Source organism: Pundamilia nyererei, unplaced genomic scaffold, assembly GCF_000239375.1.
Source record: "Pundamilia nyererei isolate P.nyererei 1_Seehausen unplaced genomic scaffold, PunNye1.0 scaffold01045, whole genome shotgun sequence".
NCBI classification, from domain to species: domain Eukaryota; kingdom Metazoa; phylum Chordata; class Actinopteri; order Cichliformes; family Cichlidae; genus Pundamilia; species Pundamilia nyererei.
The window spans coordinates 2,332-21,542 of NW_005188446.1; the positions used below are offsets into that span (position 1 = coordinate 2,332).

At 41.1% G+C, this 19,211-nt stretch overlaps 3 protein-coding genes across 3 annotated transcripts; 2 read left to right on the top strand and 1 right to left on the bottom strand.

Annotated features, from left to right (window-relative positions):
- The first annotated feature begins 495 nt into the window (after nucleotides 1-495).
- Nucleotides 496-8,288, top strand: mpc2b (mitochondrial pyruvate carrier 2b). The gene is made up of 5 exons (XM_005755156.1): nucleotides 496-854; nucleotides 4,750-4,790; nucleotides 5,199-5,283; nucleotides 5,852-5,963; nucleotides 7,247-8,288. Exons 1-5 carry the CDS (start codon nucleotides 761-763, stop codon nucleotides 7,293-7,295), a joined length of 381 nt encoding a protein of 126 aa, XP_005755213.1. The 5' UTR covers nucleotides 496-760; the 3' UTR covers nucleotides 7,296-8,288.
- A 2,346-nt stretch (nucleotides 8,289-10,634) lies between these two features.
- On the bottom strand, nucleotides 10,635-14,292 carry rpl24 (ribosomal protein L24). Its single transcript, XM_005755157.1, has 6 exons — nucleotides 14,209-14,292; nucleotides 14,007-14,082; nucleotides 13,250-13,360; nucleotides 12,167-12,303; nucleotides 10,922-10,985; nucleotides 10,635-10,764 (listed from the first exon to the last, which is right to left on the bottom strand). Exons 1-6 carry the CDS (start codon nucleotides 14,211-14,213, stop codon nucleotides 10,684-10,686), a joined length of 474 nt encoding a protein of 157 aa, XP_005755214.1. The 5' UTR covers nucleotides 14,214-14,292; the 3' UTR covers nucleotides 10,635-10,683.
- A 59-nt stretch (nucleotides 14,293-14,351) lies between these two features.
- Nucleotides 14,352-19,211, top strand: cep97 (centrosomal protein 97). The gene is made up of 11 exons (XM_005755158.1): nucleotides 14,352-14,839; nucleotides 15,532-15,674; nucleotides 15,786-15,944; nucleotides 16,059-16,160; nucleotides 16,259-16,372; nucleotides 16,465-16,631; nucleotides 16,734-16,895; nucleotides 17,004-17,179; nucleotides 17,282-17,927; nucleotides 18,014-18,089; nucleotides 18,185-19,211. Exons 1-11 carry the CDS (start codon nucleotides 14,803-14,805, stop codon nucleotides 18,671-18,673), a joined length of 2,271 nt encoding a protein of 756 aa, XP_005755215.1. The 5' UTR covers nucleotides 14,352-14,802; the 3' UTR covers nucleotides 18,674-19,211.

A 19,211-nucleotide genomic window follows, 5' to 3' on the forward strand; every position in this document is an offset into this window, starting at 1 on the left:
CCAAATTACCATAACATTCACGTCCATGATGAGTGCATCTTAATTTCTCACCACATCTGCACACATTTCAAGAAATCTCTGATCTTGTTTACCAGAGTTGCCAGCAAAAAATAAATAAAAAATATGGGGAGGCGAAAGACTTTGCACAGTAACGATATCTTCTGTGCATTAAATGTCTCATCACTTTTACAATATTATATGTGTAGTTCATGGCTGCACATTGGACCCATTGGACAATTTATTGCACATATTGCACATATATCTATCCTGTAAGGTTTTTCCCTCCTGTTAAACATTCTCTGGCCCTCAAGCATAAAATACAATATCTCATCATTACTATTTTCTTTAACCAGGCGTCTGGTCCAATGTTTCTTCCACTTGTTCTTACTTTTAGCTCCACCCAGTTGGCACAAACTGTGTCAATAACCTAACAGGCCTGTGTAAACCAATCACATCATGGGTATGACCGCAGTGCCCAATGAGAATAGCGCAAACCTATAGCCCCGCCGTCACGCGGTAGGTTGCATCGTACAGAAAGTCACCTCGTCGTGTCAGAGTGGGAGAAGCTACTGACAGTTAGCACCATTAGCAGCGGTCACAGTACCACCGGGAGAAGGTCGACAGCAGGATCCTCTCTGAGCCGTATCTAAATCTCACAAACAGCTTTTAAAGGTCTCTAGCTACTCGCCGAGCTAACAGTTTTGCGAGCTTGCTACTAAGTTTCCGCTCATCTCTCGCATTCATTATCAACACCTTCATCATGGCTGCGCTCAGAGCGTCCTATCACAGGATTTTGGACAGGATCGAGCACATGCTGCCCGCCAAGCTGAGACCTGTGTACAACCACCCGGCAGGTAAGACACAGTTGACCGTAATGAGTTTGTTTGGTATTGGGAGGTGGGTGACCGCAGCCGCCCTGTCCAGCCGTGATATGGGATGAGGATGCACTGACCTTTCTGCACCGCATCGTTCAGGGATCACAGTAGCAGCTCTTGCGCTGATGCCCGAGCTGCATGAAATTAATTGTGTTTGCGCTGTCAGTGTAATCTGTAACCTTCCGGGATAACGCGGGCTGAGCCAAGAACCTCGGTCTGTGGAGGAAGCCAAACCCACTTTCATTCAGTTTATCGAGTTCTGGGTGTTTAACTGTGCATTTCAATCAGTCCTTTATCACTAAACTATGTAGTCGCATGCTCGGTTTGATAAGAAAAGTAGTATTGTGCCTCTGGAGAGTGACTATGAATGTAAGCCTGATTGGTTTCATATAGTTGAGGTTGGCTAAACAGAAGTTCATGCTGCTTCCTGGTCGTTTTTGTAACTTGGTTTTGAATAAATTAAGCCCAACTTGCACAAAAACTGATTTTCTTCTTTTGGTGGAAGGTCAAAATCTGTTTGATTGCAGAAGTAAAAAACCCGTTATGCTCTCTGCTACTTTTTTCTGTTCAGGCTTTACTTCTGTTATTTATCTACTTAACTGTGAATCACAGATATGTTCCATTCCATCTGAAATCAGAAATGCTGACTTCCAAGATGGAAGTTTCAGCTGGAATGCCCTCCAGTCAACTTAAAAGGTTGGCCTAATTTATGGTCCACCATTACAACAGTGGACAAAAAAATTAGTAAAACTTGGCTTGTGTACTGTAAGTTTTGTGTGTTTGTGACTTAATACACAGGGAACAGACCAAGCTCTATCTATGAACGTACACCAGCTAGTGATGAATGAATTGCTCTACCTCGCAGGGTAGAAAAACAGATCCTCGCTTTTCCGGCTTTACAACTGGCAAGTTTTAAACTCAGGAGTGACATCATGCTCTGGCATAAAACTTCCGAGATAAATGGAACAGTGACCATGTCCTCCCAGCAGCTTGTTTGGCACTGCCTCAAAGAATAAGCAGCTGTCTCAACGTAATCCAGTTGCAGCCAGCTGTTTCAGCAGCACCTCCTTATTTCAGTGCCGAATCTGCATACTTACTCTTAAAATGTAATGCATGAGTTGCATGCATCAGGGCAGCTAAAGACCCTGTGGATTACTTCTATTTTTGAATGCGGTGTCCTCTTGTTACTGCTGCACATCAGCTGAGCTTGGATAAAGTGGGTAATGTTTCTATTTGGTGACACCCCTCCTTCTTTGTGCTCAGGTATCCTGGATATGATCCTTGCTAAATCTGCAAATAAAACTGTTCTAACTTACTTTTTTGTGTGCCTGGTATCAAGCACAGCAGGGACACAAACACAGCTCACTTCAATCAAATCTATGCTCTGCACAGCTGAAATCCAGATTTTGGCACCCACTTGTTTTGTCCCCCGACAAATTTGCCACACAGCTGACTTAAAGGCCGTGCTGAGAAAGTTGGAGGCAACAGTTTGTTCTTAAAGGGATTTGTTGGGGACAACATGATCACTGTTGTTTGTTTTTATCATGCTGGCTAACCTCTCAGAACAGACTAGATTTCCAGGAGCGTGGCCGTGCGGCACCTACACTGAGAAGAGTGAAGTAGGAGGTGTAGAATAAACTTGACTACTTTTAGATGCTCGATTATTCTTCTCAAGGGGACCCCCATAATTGGTAGCTCCATATTTCTATTTGACAGTTTTGATGTTTTTTGTTGTTTGTTTCTTTGTTTTTATTTTTAACGATTTAAAGATGACGATAAACTAAATAAAACCAGACCCAATAACAAATTTGGCCATGTCTATATCATCCTTATCCAGTGAGTTGCAATGCACACTGAACATTTCTGGTATTTGTGCACTCACCTCCCACTTTCCCTCATGAAGGTATATTTTGTCACTATTTATCAGTCAGGGTAGTATAAATACAGAAGAATCGCCTACGAGTATAACACACTATAATTAAGCAGCAATGCCCTTCAGAACACTGTGCTAAAATCTTTAGCTCTCATTTGAAGCACAAACTAAACTGAAGGTGTTTCTCGTAAGTCTTGCTTATGTATTGAGGACATTTGATATTATCTAAAGGGATCTTGGTTAAGGAGTAACTAGTGTCACTGGTGATACTGGTCTTAGATTTGTCTGAGAAAGGGTACTGGAGCTCCGGGGTTGTCAAGGACAACTTTTCTGATCAGGTATGAAGGGGTGGAGACAAAAGCCAACTCCCTCAAAGATGATTGGCAGCCACAAACGCTCTAGTTTCTGTTTTGCCCCGCAGCGCTGCCAGGAATGCTGATTCCAGACCAGCAGCTTTTCTTCACTGTGCTGTGGCTAATTAAGTCTTTGTGAATCTCCTCCCAGTGGCTCACAGACACCGAGTGTCTGATCTGTGACACTCAGATCCATTGGTGTGTTTTTGATTTGAGCTTTTCACTCTTCCAGAGCTTGGATGTCTTAAGCAGGAAAAACTCAGTGAGCTCAAATACGAGCATTATATTTTGAGTGTTAACAGCCAGTGCTGTGATGTCCTGATCATCTGATGTTTTCTGTTGCTGCTTTCCAGTTCTGATGTAATAACGCCACGATTGCATCAGGGTTGTTGAGGTGGTGTTTGTTTGACAGGAGTTCAAAGGTGTAAAGGTATTGCTATTTAAAAAAAACAACAAAAAAACTGCTGCAATGTTATCACATGGTCTTTTATTACATTAAGGACGGCAGCTAGTTGTTGCTTTCAGAATCTATTAATGTGCTGATCTCTGAATTGGTTTTGTTTATAAAGTGACATTTAAACTTGATAACTGACCACCCAAAATATATGAAAGTATAGAAACAGAACATTTTATTATCAATCCTCTTGACACAAATGATCTTTTTGTGAGCACAGAGAGTAAAAGTCAGCTTCACAGTATTTTCCTGTGGATAAAATGTGTAACGGTGATACTGTTGGTGATGAAAATCTCCAGACACCCCTCAATACAATGTTATTGCAGTACTTCTCTCCAGTTACAAGGTTCTTGTGGTCTCTAACATTTTGCAATATGTTGAGTACTGCAGTAACTCATAGTGAGTTTAACAATTTTTGTTAAATGCAAATTGTGTCGATCAGCCTGCAACTGAAGGGGGTCAAGTTGGCAATTACATGCAGTTTGTTTCTGATAATACAGCAGTTAACTGCGATAAATCGTCAAACATCCCATATCTCCTGCTGACTGCATAGATAGAAATTCATATTGACCACTGCATTTACGCTCAGCAGCCTTCCTCTTCTCTTGAAACATAAACAGAATGCAACTAGCTGGCAGCCAGTTGATGCTAGCAGGAACGTATTCAGAGTGATGGCAACATGTTAGCAGTTTCTGCATTTATAAATTAGACAGCGATTATTTGCAAACATTTGAAAATCAGAGTGGATTGAGCTGACAGCATCCTGCCTGAAAAAAGGCGACCTGTGCAATCGCCTTGCAGTCAGGAGTAGTCGTGAGTGTGCGATGTCCTCAAGCTCTGGCCAACCAGCAACCACTTATGCCAGCATAAGTGTCATATGTTTGCTTATTTAATACAAGTCTGCTCAATTAATAGGAGGGTGGTACACGAGATGATGCAGTATCACTACCAAAATATAACCCTTCTGTGCTGTAGCTATTTATTTATGTGTTTTTATTTTCCACCCCTCAACCACCAGTTTCTAAATGAGCTCAAACCTGGGTTGTCATTGTATAATTTTCTATAAGAGAAACAGCCTTCATATCAGGAGCTTTTATTTACCCTCAAATGTATTGTGTATGGTTAATACTGTGGGAAAGCTGGTTACCTCTGGAAAACTAAACGGTGTGATTTTATGTTTTGTTTTTTCTGTAGGTCCGAAAACTGTTTTCTTCTGGGCCCCAGTGTTTAAATGGGTAAGTGCACATTCACCCAGCTCGTAAGCCACAGCATAAAGTGCAGACAGACTTTAAAAATATGATTTATTTAAAACTACTACCAAGCATGCCTTTATCTGCACCTCATCAGCAGACAGTCAGCAGTTAAGCCTCTTACCCTGTAGCTCGCACATTATCTGACACAAGTAGTTCCCTTGTTAACTCTTGACTCCTTCGGATGAAATTTGTCACACGTGGCAGTTCTGTCAATAAGAAGATTGCGTTATTTGGATGTTTTTTGTTTGTTTTTGTTTTTTATGGGTCTATAGTTATTCCAGAATATTTTATTTTTTAAAAACCTGTCACTACCACTGTGTGATTATTGGGATTCTCATTTAAAACTGACTGATCATTAATGGAGTAAATACATCAGTCTCTTGTCTACAGGGTCTGGTTGGAGCTGGTTTGGCTGATATGACTCGACCAGCAGACAAACTCAGTACCTCTCAGTCTGCAGTGCTGACGGCCACAGGTGAGACGACACCGAAACTCAAGTCGACTTCATAATGTGTCATTTTGGAATAAACGCGTACGTACATCCAAATGGGTTTTGTGCGAGACAATGGACAGTTTAATGGAAAAGTTTCCCTGGTAAGTCTTTCTCTGGGGCTTTTGCAGAATATTCCCCTTGGGCAGAGTTCACAGCTGGTCGACACCTTTGAGTCTTTTTCTTAATTTAGGGTTTTCAGTGAGTAAAAGGTTAACTGGAAACTTAATCCTGGTTTAAACTTTGAAAGAGGTAATGCATAGTTTGTAGTTCTTAAGCTCTGCCTTGAGTTGTTGTTGTACATTTCACATCTCGTTACTTGATCTCTGTTCAGTTTTCAGGTTTTTCCATATTCATTTTTTATTTTATTTTATTTTTTAACCAATCTGTGTTAAAGGTCGCCTGTTTTGTTCCACTTTTTTTGCACTATGTCTCTTCAAACAAATCTTATCTGCGACTCTTTGGCCAAAACACAGACTCTGTCCTGAGGAGTGACCCTGGTGTACCATCAGTGTGCGTCACGTTCACTCCTCCTGTTCTGTTTCTCCATCAGGGCTCATCTGGTCCAGATATTCGTTGGTTATCATCCCGAAAAACTGGAACCTGTTTGCTGTCAACTTCTTTGTCGGCAGTGCCGGAGCCTCACAGCTTTACAGGATCTGGAGGTGTGTGAATGCACAGTAAATGATGTTTCTGCCAGTGGGTTACATGAGCTCATAATCACTGTTAGAAGCATTTTAAAGATTAGTTATAATAAGGAATGCAAGATAATTGCACAGTAGCCTTATGTAGAGTGCTTATTTCTTAATCATTGCTGATATGAAATCATGCAGGCACGTTAATGTTTGACCCTAGAGTGCTGTAGCTATAGTGAATGTATAATGTAGTGTAGTCTTCATGTGTGCTTTGCTTTCTAGTGTCAGCTGAACTCTATCAGAGGAGAGTTCAATTACAACAAGTCAATATTTGTTAAGACCACCTTTATTCTTCAACACACACTGAACTCTTTGACAGCTTTCTTCTCATTTATCTAAGTAGTCTTCAGGAATAGTTCCCCAGGCTTTGTGAAGGATATTCAAATCTCTTCTTTGGACTGGGGAGGCCAGTCTGTACTTTTCTGCACTGTTATTAAATTTTGGCAAGATCTCCAGCAAAAACCTGTCTCAACAATGTTGAAAGACCTTCACAAAGTCTGGAGAACTATTGCTCAACAGGACTTAAAAAAAAAATTACAGGAAAGTTTAGCTCATCGGAAACAAAAGTTTTTAAAAAATGACTTGATTTGAGACTTTTGCACAGTAGTGTATCAGTCAAGTGATTCTTGGAATTCAGTTTTGCTACACAAACTAGTCCCTTCGCTGAGATGAGTTGCTGCTAAGTATTCATACCACTAGATTTTTAGTGTTTTAGTGAACATAGCTTCCCGGCACATCCACAATATCCCAGTTCAAGCCCAAGAGGAGACACGAAAGCCAGTCGGGGGGGGGGATCACAAGCTATTGCACTCTTAGTGATGGTCCCATACCTGGACAAATGGGAGGGTTGTGTGAGGAAGGCATCCGCCGTTGAATCGGTGGATCCTTACTCTGTGGTACTCCCTTGGGAAATAAGGGAGCAGCTGAAAGTATCTTTATTTTTATTCTAGAACTCTACCAAAGTAGCTTTGCACGATTTCTATATTTTATTTATTATTATTTCACGTTCAGCTAGTACTTGATGCAGCACATCAGTTCATGGTCTCTCTGAAAGTTTGAGTTCCTGTCTCTTTAAGCCCCACTTTCATCTGATTGGTCAGTTTCTTCAGCAGACATCTGAGCTCACTGGGATTATTTTATAGTCCTTATCTGAAGCTTTGGCCATAGTTAACATGGAACACTATTTTTAGTTAAGAGGCAATTTAAACAATGTTTTTGTTTTGTTTGTTTGTTTGTTTTTAATCATCTAACAGGTACGAGCAAGATAAGAAGGCGGAGGCCAAACAGGCTGCGGAGTCCTGAGTGTATCGACGCTCCATTGCAGCGGACTAAAAGGGAGACTTCTTATCATCTCGACATCACACCATGCTGTTTCCATAACATCCATGCCATAATAACCATTGTTCTACCACATTAAGCCTGTTGTCCCTGTTGGAAATATGCACTTTTCTTTAAGTTTCACATTTCCTCAGGGTGTACTGAGGGAGGGAAGGAAAACAAAGCTTTTTTTTGTTTTTGTTTTTAAACTGTAGTCAACACACGCTCAAGAATGGTCATCAACGCACAAATACTTCTTGTTCAACACGTTCTGTGATTGTACAGTGTTTAATTTAAGTTCATGCTTTATATCTTGCACACTTGCTGGGAGGTCTTTGCCTTTTCCATCATCGATTTTTCAGGTGTAGCAATCAGTACCTCAGGCAGACAATTCCCAAAAGAACGAAACATGTAACTCTTAGAGTTGTGTTGAACATGGTTTAAGGAATGTGTCCAGATGAAATTAAGGATGTCATCGCACTTAACCTTTTGATTTATTTATAATTTGATCATCGTGTCCCGCTTGAGATCATTAAATTGTCATTGATTACCGTGTAACGATTTCTTCCATTTAATGACTTTAAATCTGTGTGAACTCAAGTTGATTTATGAATTACTTGATTAAAAATTTGCAGTCAAAACTGTATAGGAAGATACTGTTATTTTCTAATTGTGTTTCAGGAATACTTACCTAATGCAACATATTTAACCTCTGAAGCCTTGTCTTGATTGGTAGCACGTACTGACACACTAACAGCGCTCTATTATCAAAATTGTTGTTCTGATGAAGGTGTTTTATAGTTTTTGTGTAACAATAATTATTTGAGGTCTTCCCATTGTATAAATTAACCCCTGACTAATTTAGCAATAATTAGTGCTAACAATTAATTAGAAGACTGTTTGAACAAATGGCACTTTTGAGGATTGATCGTTATGGCTCTGTGATGACTAATGCTAATAAATATGGTTTGATGCCTACAGCTGATTTAAATTTTTAGCATTGACTAAGAATAATAAGAGATCAACATTTTTCCGCACTAACATCGCTTCACTTATTACAGTGCTCCTCTAAGAACAGCTGGAATGATGGGATCCACCATTTGTGGAGGAATGTATATTTCAGGGGCCACTGTATTAGGTATACCTGTTCAACTGCTCATCTAATCAGCCAATCACATGGCTAATTCTCAGTCCATTTTGGCATGTAAACATGGCCGACCTCACGAAGTTCAAACTGAGCATCACAATTTGGAAGAAAGGTGATTTAAGTGACTGTAAAGGAGGCGTGGTTTATTGAGTGCTAATCTACTGGCAATTTTCCTCAACCACCTCCAAGTTTTCGAAAGAAAATACCCAGTGAGCAGCAGTTCCCTGGGTGAAAATGCCTTTTTGATGTCAAAGGCGAATGGCCAGACTGCTTCCAGAAGGCAACAATAATTCAAATGAAACTCAAACAGCGTGACTAAAATTGGATGATAGACGACTGGAAACCTTTTTCTTAGCCTGCTGTGTCTTGATTTCTGCTGCAACATCCAGATAGTAGGGTCAATTTTGCTTAAACGACCTGAAAGCATGCATCCACCATGCCTTATATCCACACTTCTGGCTTTTGATGGTGTGATGGACCCCTCAGTACCAAGTGATCACTCTTTATAGCACCTGAGTAGTGTTGCTGACCATGTCTGTCCCTATATGACCACAGTGTGTCCACCTGGCTGCCTCCAGCAGGATAACACTCGACGTCAGGAAGCTCAAATCGTGTCACAGTCACTAGACCTCAATCCAACACAAGAGTTGCATCATGGACGAATCTGCAGCAACTGTTTGACACTATCATATCAGCACGGACCAAAATGTCAGAGGAATGCTTCCAGCTCCAGTTCTAGAGACAAAATGAGATCCAACTATTTCTGTGTACCTAAATAAACTGTTTTCCGTTACTCAGGCAGCTCACTTTCAAGGCAAAAGATCACCCAGCATGAACATTTCCTTTTTCCACGTCTTTAACAGTAAAAAAATGTTTTGCTTATGTGAAAGTTCAGCTTTAAAGTATCACTTAAACCTAGTAAGCACTGAGGATCTTTGTTTCACATGATTAACATTTATTGAATAATAATTAAACTAATCAAAATAACCATAGCTTAATTATTACAAAAGCAGCAGCCATAAAAACTTGCAAATGTCCTTCAAACACTTGATCAGTCACTGAATCATTTCTGAGTCACCAGGAAGAGCTTTGCTCCATTTGTTTCTCTGACTGCATAAAGGTGTGAGCTGGGGTCATCAGTATAAACACCTTTAATTGCATAAGATGAGCTCAGGTTGAGAGGTGATAAAGATGAAACAAAAACTCCCCCTTCTGTTTACACTGTGAACTACAACTCTGTAACAGCTTCGGAGCCGTGTGATGAAAGATTGAAGAAAAAAAAACGTTTAGCTCTGTTTAAAGGCAAAGTTCTGTGTGGACAGCATTCAGTGATCTGAAAGAGATCACACACCCTGCACCACCGGAGCCACTTTAGATCCCGCTCACCTGTGTTATTAGGCGTTTACAAAGGCCAGAGTAGGATGGCTATGAGGTCATTTAACTTTTTTGCCATTCAAAACAGGCTCAACAAATCTAATGAGTGAGGCAAGCCAAGTGCTAATCTTACTTAACATGTCTTTTCAGTTCATATCAGGTTATTTGAGGTAAATAATCTGAACATAATCTTATGTCTGTGTAGGTTATCAGTCATCCAGATCACAGTAGTCTCAGGAGCTTGGAAAGAAAGCAACTGGACTTTAAAGTTTAGTGAAGATGTTTTTGGGATTGAAGTAGCCTCATGGATGGAGGTGAAATTTTTTTCACAAAACAAAGTCCTTTCCTTCAAAGCTCCTGAGACTACCTGAACAGATTGTTTGAAATGAAGCAGGAACAGTGGTAGTCCTGACAATAGCTCTGTTCCAATTATGCACCACTAAACCTAATGAGATCATTACTGCTATTTGTATTTACACCCATGTCTTTCCTGTTACAGGTTAACCTGGCTGCTGGGGTAAAAGCTTTAGCACCATCCTGACACCACAAGCTACTTTCAGCTGTCCAGTTATTTCCCAGGAGTCACCCAGTTAATGCTGAATGTCCTTCCTGCCACAACACCAAAAGAGTTTGTCCACGACACTATGATGGTCCCGTCATATTGAAACAAAATATTCAAATACTGTAATTCATGGAACTTGGAAATGAAGCTCATTGTCACAAAAATAAATTTAAATACATAAACGTTGGGCTGCCTGGGCTTCAGTAAAGTCGTCAAATAAATACGAAAATCAGAGCATAAATGTTGGTCAACCAAAATTTTTATTCACAACCATAAACAGCGAGTCAGGTTTAGCGTTTTCCACCGACGCGAGGTGCGCTGACCTTCATGGGCTTGGCGATCTTGGGTTTCTGTGCAGCCTTAGCAGCGGCCTATGGGAGAAGAAAATCAACTAAGTTCTTGCACAAAGAAAAACTTTGAATTAAGTTGCTGAATAATCGAGTGAAGCCTGAAGAGCAAGCAGTGGGAAACTAAAAACTTGTTTTGACATCTTATTGAATAACTTCAACACAGAGCACTGGCTCTTACCTTTGCAGGTGCTGCAGCGGGCTTCTTGGCAGCCTGCTTTGCCTTCTTGGCCTCCTTGGCAGCTCTGAGAGAACAAAGAGAACCAAATTTAGTCCAAACCAATCAAAGTGACCAAAAAAATTAAAAACAACAACAATTTCTTTATATAATTTTTTAATGTATGTATTTGAATACTTTATTTTTAACTTGAGCATTGGTTGCTCCTCATGACCTCAGCCCTTTTTGCGCCACTCACTGTGAGAAACATGCTTTATAATCGTATTTTATTATGACTGGAATAACAAAGTGAACTTTAAGTGCTATGAAAATGTTCACTGTAGTAATTATTTACAGTGACTGATTACACTGACAGGCTGATCAGAAGCTGTTTTTACTGAATATTTCCAATCAATGATTAAGTGTTGCAACTCTAAAGGCTTCCTCATTTTCTTGGACTAGAATACCAACAACTTTAAAAAAAACAATCTAAAGACGGTGGCAGCATCAGTATTTTCTTGTGTTTAATAACATTAAGCTTAAATACAGCATGTTTGTGATCAGTTCAGGTTCATAGGTGCAGCTGTTCTCTCATGCAGGAGTTCATATTGGGGGTTTTCTGACTGTTTGGTGAGTGTTTAAAGGACCAGAAGCATTCAGAGACTTTTGCTAATATCACTCAGTAATGTTAGATGTGTTCTTTGATGATAAAACTAATCCTGAAGTAATGAATATCAGGAATTTCAGTGTCTAGTGTAGCAGCAGAGAGAGGGCTCAGTCTGCAGAATAGAATTAAATCAGGAAGTGCTGCAACACCCTGTAATTCACTTTATTTTAATTATGCTGAAGCAAGCCCCAGATTAATGTTCACTCAGATTATATTTGACTGCTGTGTTTGTGTATCAGCTAAGCCTGCAGGGGGAAACAAAGAAAATCATTTGTTTCTTGCTGTGTTACTATGAAAAGTCCCTGCAGTCAGCGTTTCAATGCCCTCATAAAGGCACTCTCCTGTTTTATTAAATTCTAGTTTTTTTAATGAAAACTAACACAATTAAATCTCATTCTTAAAAATATGAAACCAATAAAATGCCCAATGCAACCTCTGGGCAAGTAGGCCAATATCGTCTACACTGGATTCTAATCCAACCCTTCTTTATTCCGAATAATACTCTGACACAATTTTATCTACTTCAAGATCACAAGACTAAAAAAAAAAAAAAAAGAAAAAAGAAAAAAAAGAGCGATGCACAGGGTACTTTGTCCTCTTACCTGATGGCCTGCTCCCTCTGGGCCTTGCGGACCTCGGGCTTCTGGTTCCTCTTGGCCATGATCTCAGCCAGGGAGGCGCCAGTGATGGCCCTCGTGAATTTCACTGCACGGCGGGTACGCTTCTTTGCCACCTCTTCCTGTTAAAAAAATGCAATACATTGGTTTACTTAAAAAAATAATGGTTTTTCATGTTCACATGAAGAATAGAAGACAAACCTGTTAATCACAAAGAAATGAGTGGCTAATCTATCTGAAAGGAAATGTGTCTACATATTTACTCTAGTCAACACCTCCAAAGGGGTGGTTGCAGTCATAAATGAACAGTTTTTAACCAATTTTCTCAAACTGCCATCTAAGGCATGGCAAAATCAGTATTAAAGCATGTGTCTAGCCATCCAACAAGTCAGTTTTGCGTGTTTTCTGATGCATCACCATCCATAGGAACCGTAACAGTCAACAGCTGTAACCATGAAAATCTAAAAACCTGAGATAAATTGAGTAAAATACGTTGTCATGCTACAGCAATGGTGAGTAACAGAAGTTTTAATAACTCAGCATATTGTAAACAAAACACATTTCTTATGTTTGCCTTTAAATTTCACAAAGCTAACACCAAATCCTTGAACTACTTTAACAGGACTACACACAATCCATCCACAGGTAGCAACTGTCAGCATGTTGGAGAGTTTGGAGGCTGACCGATGAGAATATGTCTGCAAAGACGTCAAAGGCCAGTACTATGATCTCCAGATATTCTGTGGCTGGAGGTGTGGAGTGAGCGCTGCTGCTCAGTCTGCAAAACACAGTTGAGCAACAACACGTAACACGGACCAACACCGTGCACACCATCCACCCGCAGCCAGTCTGATGTATAAATTGGAGCTTGAGTAAATGTGACGATCTACTTTTATATCTAATAGCTAATATTAGTTTATCCGTTTCACAAATAGCCAGTATCAACACAGCAATTAACTGCTGGACCCACAAAGTCTGTCTGCCATGGAAAAATAGTAGCTACATTTTCACTTCAGTCTCCTTGTAAACAAATATAAATGATGAACTCATATACAGGATTGTACTTACAGACTGGCCCTTCTTGTGCTTGCGTCTGTACAGCACAGTCCAGTTGATCTGTCTGGGGTTCCTCTTGGCCAGGAAGGCAGACTCGCACTTGGCATTCAAAAACTGGAACACCTAACAAAGACAAAAATAAATAAATAACCGAATGTTACTCATGTCTGCCTTTAATTACGACAATTACACCCTGTACTATCCACCTGAGCTACAAACTGACTTTGGATGCTGACAGCAGTCTGTCATATGTGACAAAACTGAATCTAAAGCACACCTTGCATTGTGGAACTGTTCACAAGTATCATAAACTTGATACATAACGAAATCTAACTGCATTAATTATAAGTAGTAGGCAACAGCTCAGGACAGAGCCACATTTTGAGTGAAGCTACATACTTGTGCATCTTGTTTTCTTCTAGATGTACTTACACAAATAAATGACACTTTATCTAAAACCCCTGTAGGCTCTTTTCAGAACAAGTCACAGTCAACAGAGCCTATAGGTCTCTATGACTGTTATCTATCATAATACTATCGCAGTCAAATACACCCGTGTGGCTGAACCTAAAAATGCTATCGTTTAGCTGCTAACATTAGCGGGTTATACAGGACTCAATTGGGCCCGTTGTGAGTGTGTCTTACAATAGACAAATTTTATAGCACATTCACAGGGGATATTTAATGCTGAGCCGGTAAAGTGATCTTCATAAAATAGTTTTGGGACAGAGCGAGAAGAAACCGGTGTCGGACTTTGCCAGCTAGTTACCTTCCCGTCTATCCTGGCGTATCGGCGGCCATGGCCGGGGTATATTTTATACCCGCTGAAACTGCACAACTCGACCCTGAAAACGACAAATACAGATCATCAGCGAAAGAGAACCGTACATAGTTTCTTTCAATGTACTTATCATCCTTAAAGTATTTATTTAAATACTGAGATGGCATTTGATAGCATTGCATACACTCACTTCATGATGGCTACGAGAGGGCACAAAACCGGAAAGAAAGATGACGGATGCGGAAACGGAAATTACTGACTACGAGATTGATATTTGTGAACAAATTTAAAATTCTGACCGTTAATGTTTCAGTAATGCTTTAAAATCAGTGAACCTATACGATATATTTTTTTCTATTATAAAAATATTTTAGTCAAATTTATACATTGACCAGCAGCACAATGGTGACGTCACATTTAGACGGTTGCCTAGCAAGCAATTAGCTAGCTGCTCTTGGCTTAATAATACAGAACAGCAGTGTATTAAACACTCTAAAATGAAATATGAGATAACTATGGTCACTTCAGACGCATTTTTCCTATTAACGTTAATGTTTCCCTTCTTTATTCTTTGCTTAAATCTGGCTGGCGCGTTTCAGCAACCTTAGCGCGCTGTAGGATAATTGTAGTCTTTTCGACTTCCATAGACGCAACGTTGCAAGGGGCGAGACATCCTTTATGAACTACAAATCCCAGAGCCCCTCGATTACGCAGTTTGACAACACACAGACGCTTCTTGTCTTTCCTACTACAGCTAACGCTATCTGTGGTCTGGGTCGATAGGATGGGTGTATCAGATTTACAGTTTGATAGAAATGCTGGTAAGTAGTCGGTCATCTATTTTAGTCAAACATATTAATATTCCTTGGAAAGGTAGCCCATAGGAAGATGTTTCTCACCGGCGGAGGTTAACGGGAGAACACTAGAGTGCTGTCGTTAGCTAGTTCACCTTTCATGAGCATTAAAACATCACGCGTCAGTCCTTTTCTGGCATATTTGTAAATTAAGTTTTAGCAAAGTTTTCCGAAGCCTTAAACATGAAACGAGGTTGTCTGGGACAAATTTAGGTTCTGCAGGTGTTGACAGACAGGCACACTGGGCAGAGGCTTGATTTCTTGACCTTCTTAGCCTTCAAATGACAGTGATCAATAGAAGATTATGTAAACTAAGTCAGGGGACTTGCCAGAAACTGTAACTAAGATTTTTATTTTATTTTTTTTGCATGGTAGGTTGCTAGTTATTACAGTTCTATACCCATTCATAAGCTATTATAGTAGTCTGGGTAGCCCATAATTAACCCATCACCACCCTCTAGTAGAGTACAAGAGGGGTAGCCTACAAAAACTGACCAAAATTTGTGATTTGGGAAAAAGGTTCAGGTTCAAGATAAGCCTAATGCTGTTGACTTATGAGATATACTTAATGTGCATGACTGATTTCACAAGATATCTTTATGGAAAACCAAGACCCACATTGTGCTTTTTAAGTCTGCTGAATCTCTTTATCCTGCCAGGACCTGTGGTGGATCTTTCAGCCCGAGGTATGCAGAAGTTGGAGCCCAGTTTCACCTGCTCAGAAGACACTCACACTCTCATCCTGGACGGGAACAACATCATGAAGCTGGACCACCTAGAAAGGAATCCAGGCCTTCAGCAGGTAACAAACCCTTTAGTTTAAAATTTTCTACATAATCTCCCCAGCCATTAGAGTCCAGATAGCACACACCAGTTCATGATTTGATGTCTTTTCTTTCTTTTCCTTCTTTAGCTGTCTGTAGCCAGTAATCGTCTGGTGAGAATGATGGGTGTGTCTCGGCTGACAGAGTTGAGAGTCCTAAATCTTCCCAATAACAGTATAGGCTACATTGAGGGGCTGAGAGATCTGCCTCACCTAAAGTGGCTCAACCTCTCTGGCAACAATATTAAGGTGAGGGTATGAGATATTTTAACATCCTTTACACAGATCCTGTAATTTACTGACAGCAAATTCAGTCCATGTGTAATGACAAATATTTAATCCACTGTGCAATCTTTCACACAGGTCATTGAGCAACTTAACAACTGTGTCTCTCTTCAACACTTGGATCTGTCTGACAATAACATATCTGCCATTGGTGATCTGACCAAACTGGTGGCACTAAAGGTCAGTGTGCTGAGACCTCTGAATATATGCTCAGACTAGCCCTATATTAATGGTATTGTTGATTTTCTTGACGGCATCATTTTCTGTCAATGTTGCAGACTCTGTTACTTCACGGAAACAGCATCACAACACTCCGAACTGTCCCCGCTCACCTTCCTGCCCAATTATCTATTCTCTCCCTGGCAGAAAATGAGATTAGGGATCTTAATGAAGTAATTATGTTCTCCCTTATTTAATACAGTCACACTGGTTATATTAAAATTACCTAATATTACTATGACTGACTATAAACTGATTACTCCAGATGTCATACCTGGCGCCACTTCATGAGCTGGAGCAGCTTTCCATCATGAGCAACCCTTGTGTTATGGCGACCCCATCTCTGCCTGGTTTCGACTATCGGCCATATGTCATGAGTTGGTGCCTGAGCCTGAAGGTCCTGGATGGCTATGTAGTGACACAGAAAGAGGGGTGTGTATATTCTCGTGCTTAATATCATCAGTACAAAAGCATCAGAATGCCTGAGTGTCTTTTTTTTTTCTTTTTTGCTGTGTGTTATTGTTAAATTTACAGTCTGAAAGCTGAGTGGCTCTACAGTCAGGGCAAAGGTCGCTCATATCGACCAGGGCAGCACATTCAACTGGTGCAGTACCTGGCCACTGTCTGCCCTGTGACGGCATCACCTGCCATCACAGCTGAGGATGCCAAATTGGAGAAGATTCTCAGTAAACAGAGGTTGAAATCTTAATATAGATAAACTGCAAGGGAAAAAAATCATTACCCAGTATCCACTTCTTGGTCATGGTAGCACACATCATTCTTAATCCTTCATAACTGTCTCAGGTTTCATCAGAGACAACTGCTGGAGGAGACCCAGGGAGGCTGTCGCAGTCCTCCTCGACCAACTCAGCTTGATGTGGAGAGTCACAGTCCGTCACATAGAGTTCCACAAGGGGGAGCCAGAGAGTTGAAGAATATCACTGTACCTGGACCAGCTGTTCCATCAGTCCCGCAGACAGGTAAGAGGGCTGCCTGCCTGGCACCCTGGTCCAAGACCAGTGAGAATCATGTATTTGAATTAGGTTGTAGCACTAATCGTTGATTTGTCTGCTCTCCTGTAGAGCCAGTTGTTCGGTTTAACACCTGGGTGAGCTCTGACTCTTCCAATCCTTCACTGCCCATAGTATGTCGCCCAAGGCTCAGCGAGGAACAAATTTATTTGGAGGATGTGCCGACAGGTGAGGACAAACTCAACAGTAGCATACTTTCGTCAGAGTCCACCTTCATCCCCTTCACATCTGATCTGGAGCCACGATCGACCCACTCTGACAGCGAGGACGAGACAGAGACATTCGAGCCAGATTCCCTGGCACCAAAGCACCCAGCGCAGTCCAAAAAGCAAAACGCCAACAATCCACAGCATCCACCCACAGTAGAGCAGCACGAGAGAAAGACGCTTGAAGGAGAAGAAGTTATTTCTGCTACAGATTCAACATCTAGTGGATTGCTAGGAGTCAGAGTTAGCATTCTACAGAATGACCTAGATAGTGATTTTGTTAAAGCTGAGGTGAAAGAAGCTCAGAAGCAGGAAGAAGTTGAGAGTAAATCAAGTGTGACAGAAGCAGACAGAGCTGCAATTAAAATACAGTCCTGGTGGAGAGGCCATTACATGCGGTGCTGTCACCCCATGGCCAGAGAGGTGCGCAGTGAAATCCGTCTACGCAGGATGCAGGAACACATCCTCTTCCTGTCTGAGAAGTTGGATCAGTAAGTGACCGACAAGCAGCACTGGTGATACTCTTTCTGCAATGCATAGGTGTTAATCAGTGACAGTGAATCTGGTTTGTTTGCAGTATGCAGAAGCAGTATGAGGAGGAGAGGCTGCAAAGGCTCGTTCAGGAGGAAGCTTTGAAGTTTCTATGGAAAGAGGTAGTTTCTGTTTAACATTGTAAGATATGTATAATATTGTTTCAAGAAATCTGTCCATAAATTCATAGTTTACGTTCTGTGTGATTTGTGTGTAGTTCCAGGCTATGCAGCAGTGGAAGCAGTCTGTGGAGCAGCAGCTGGCAGTCGTTACGCAAGCCGCCACCCCTGCTCAGATCTCATCCCCTGGACTTTGCAAGGCCACCCCACCCGTTGCTTCCAGTACCACCAACCCACCCAGCACAGATGTCTCCTTCCCAGACTCTGGCTTCCAGTTGACTTGCGATCAGCAGGTGGCGCAAGAGGACAGCTTCCTGAGCAGTGGGACAGCAGACTCTCTGAAAACAGTGCGAGCGCTAAGCCCCGTTTGTAGTGGCCTCGCTAATGGCAGCGATGGAGCAGACAGTGCAGACTGCAGCCTGCTGGAGCAATATCTGTCCTCTGTACAGCAGAGGGAGGAGGCAGAGGAAGCAGTTAGCGATAGAACAGAAACGCCACAGCCGTCCTCACCGGCATCACCCAGCAAGGTGGCACAGACTAGCTCCCCCATGGGGAAGGCAGCAAAATCAGCTCCTGGCTCTACCTGAGAGTCCTCACCCGTTAGAAAACTGTATAGAACCACTGACTGAGTGTGTGTAAATTAACACTGAGCATAAGCTTAGAGACAGATCTTTCTCTGCAGTCATCTTAATTAATAACCCAGAAAACAGTGGTCTTAGCTCTAAAACCAGATTGAAACAAGTACAGTCCTCTGAATGTAGCTCTAGTGCTTTTTTATACTCCAACACTTTGATCCGTTCTTTTATTAATGAACATTTTCCTCTCTGTGTAAAGACACTGAATGTGATGTAACTTAAGAAGGTATCAGTAAAGTGAAAGTAGAGGTTACTACCTCTGCCTACTAAGACAGACATGTTGTGACCTGTTACTTCTACTGTTTGGAAAAGTAGAAGTTGCTGTGTTAAAGAATTGCACTTGTAACGACACATATGCTTTACTATATATCTCTGTTGTTCCAACTAGTGTGGATGGCTGGCCTGCTTTGTATTGACTGCAGGTCAGCATTAACTGATAATCAACAGAAAAATGTCATGTATCCCTATTTTGTGAAAAATGTAAATAAAT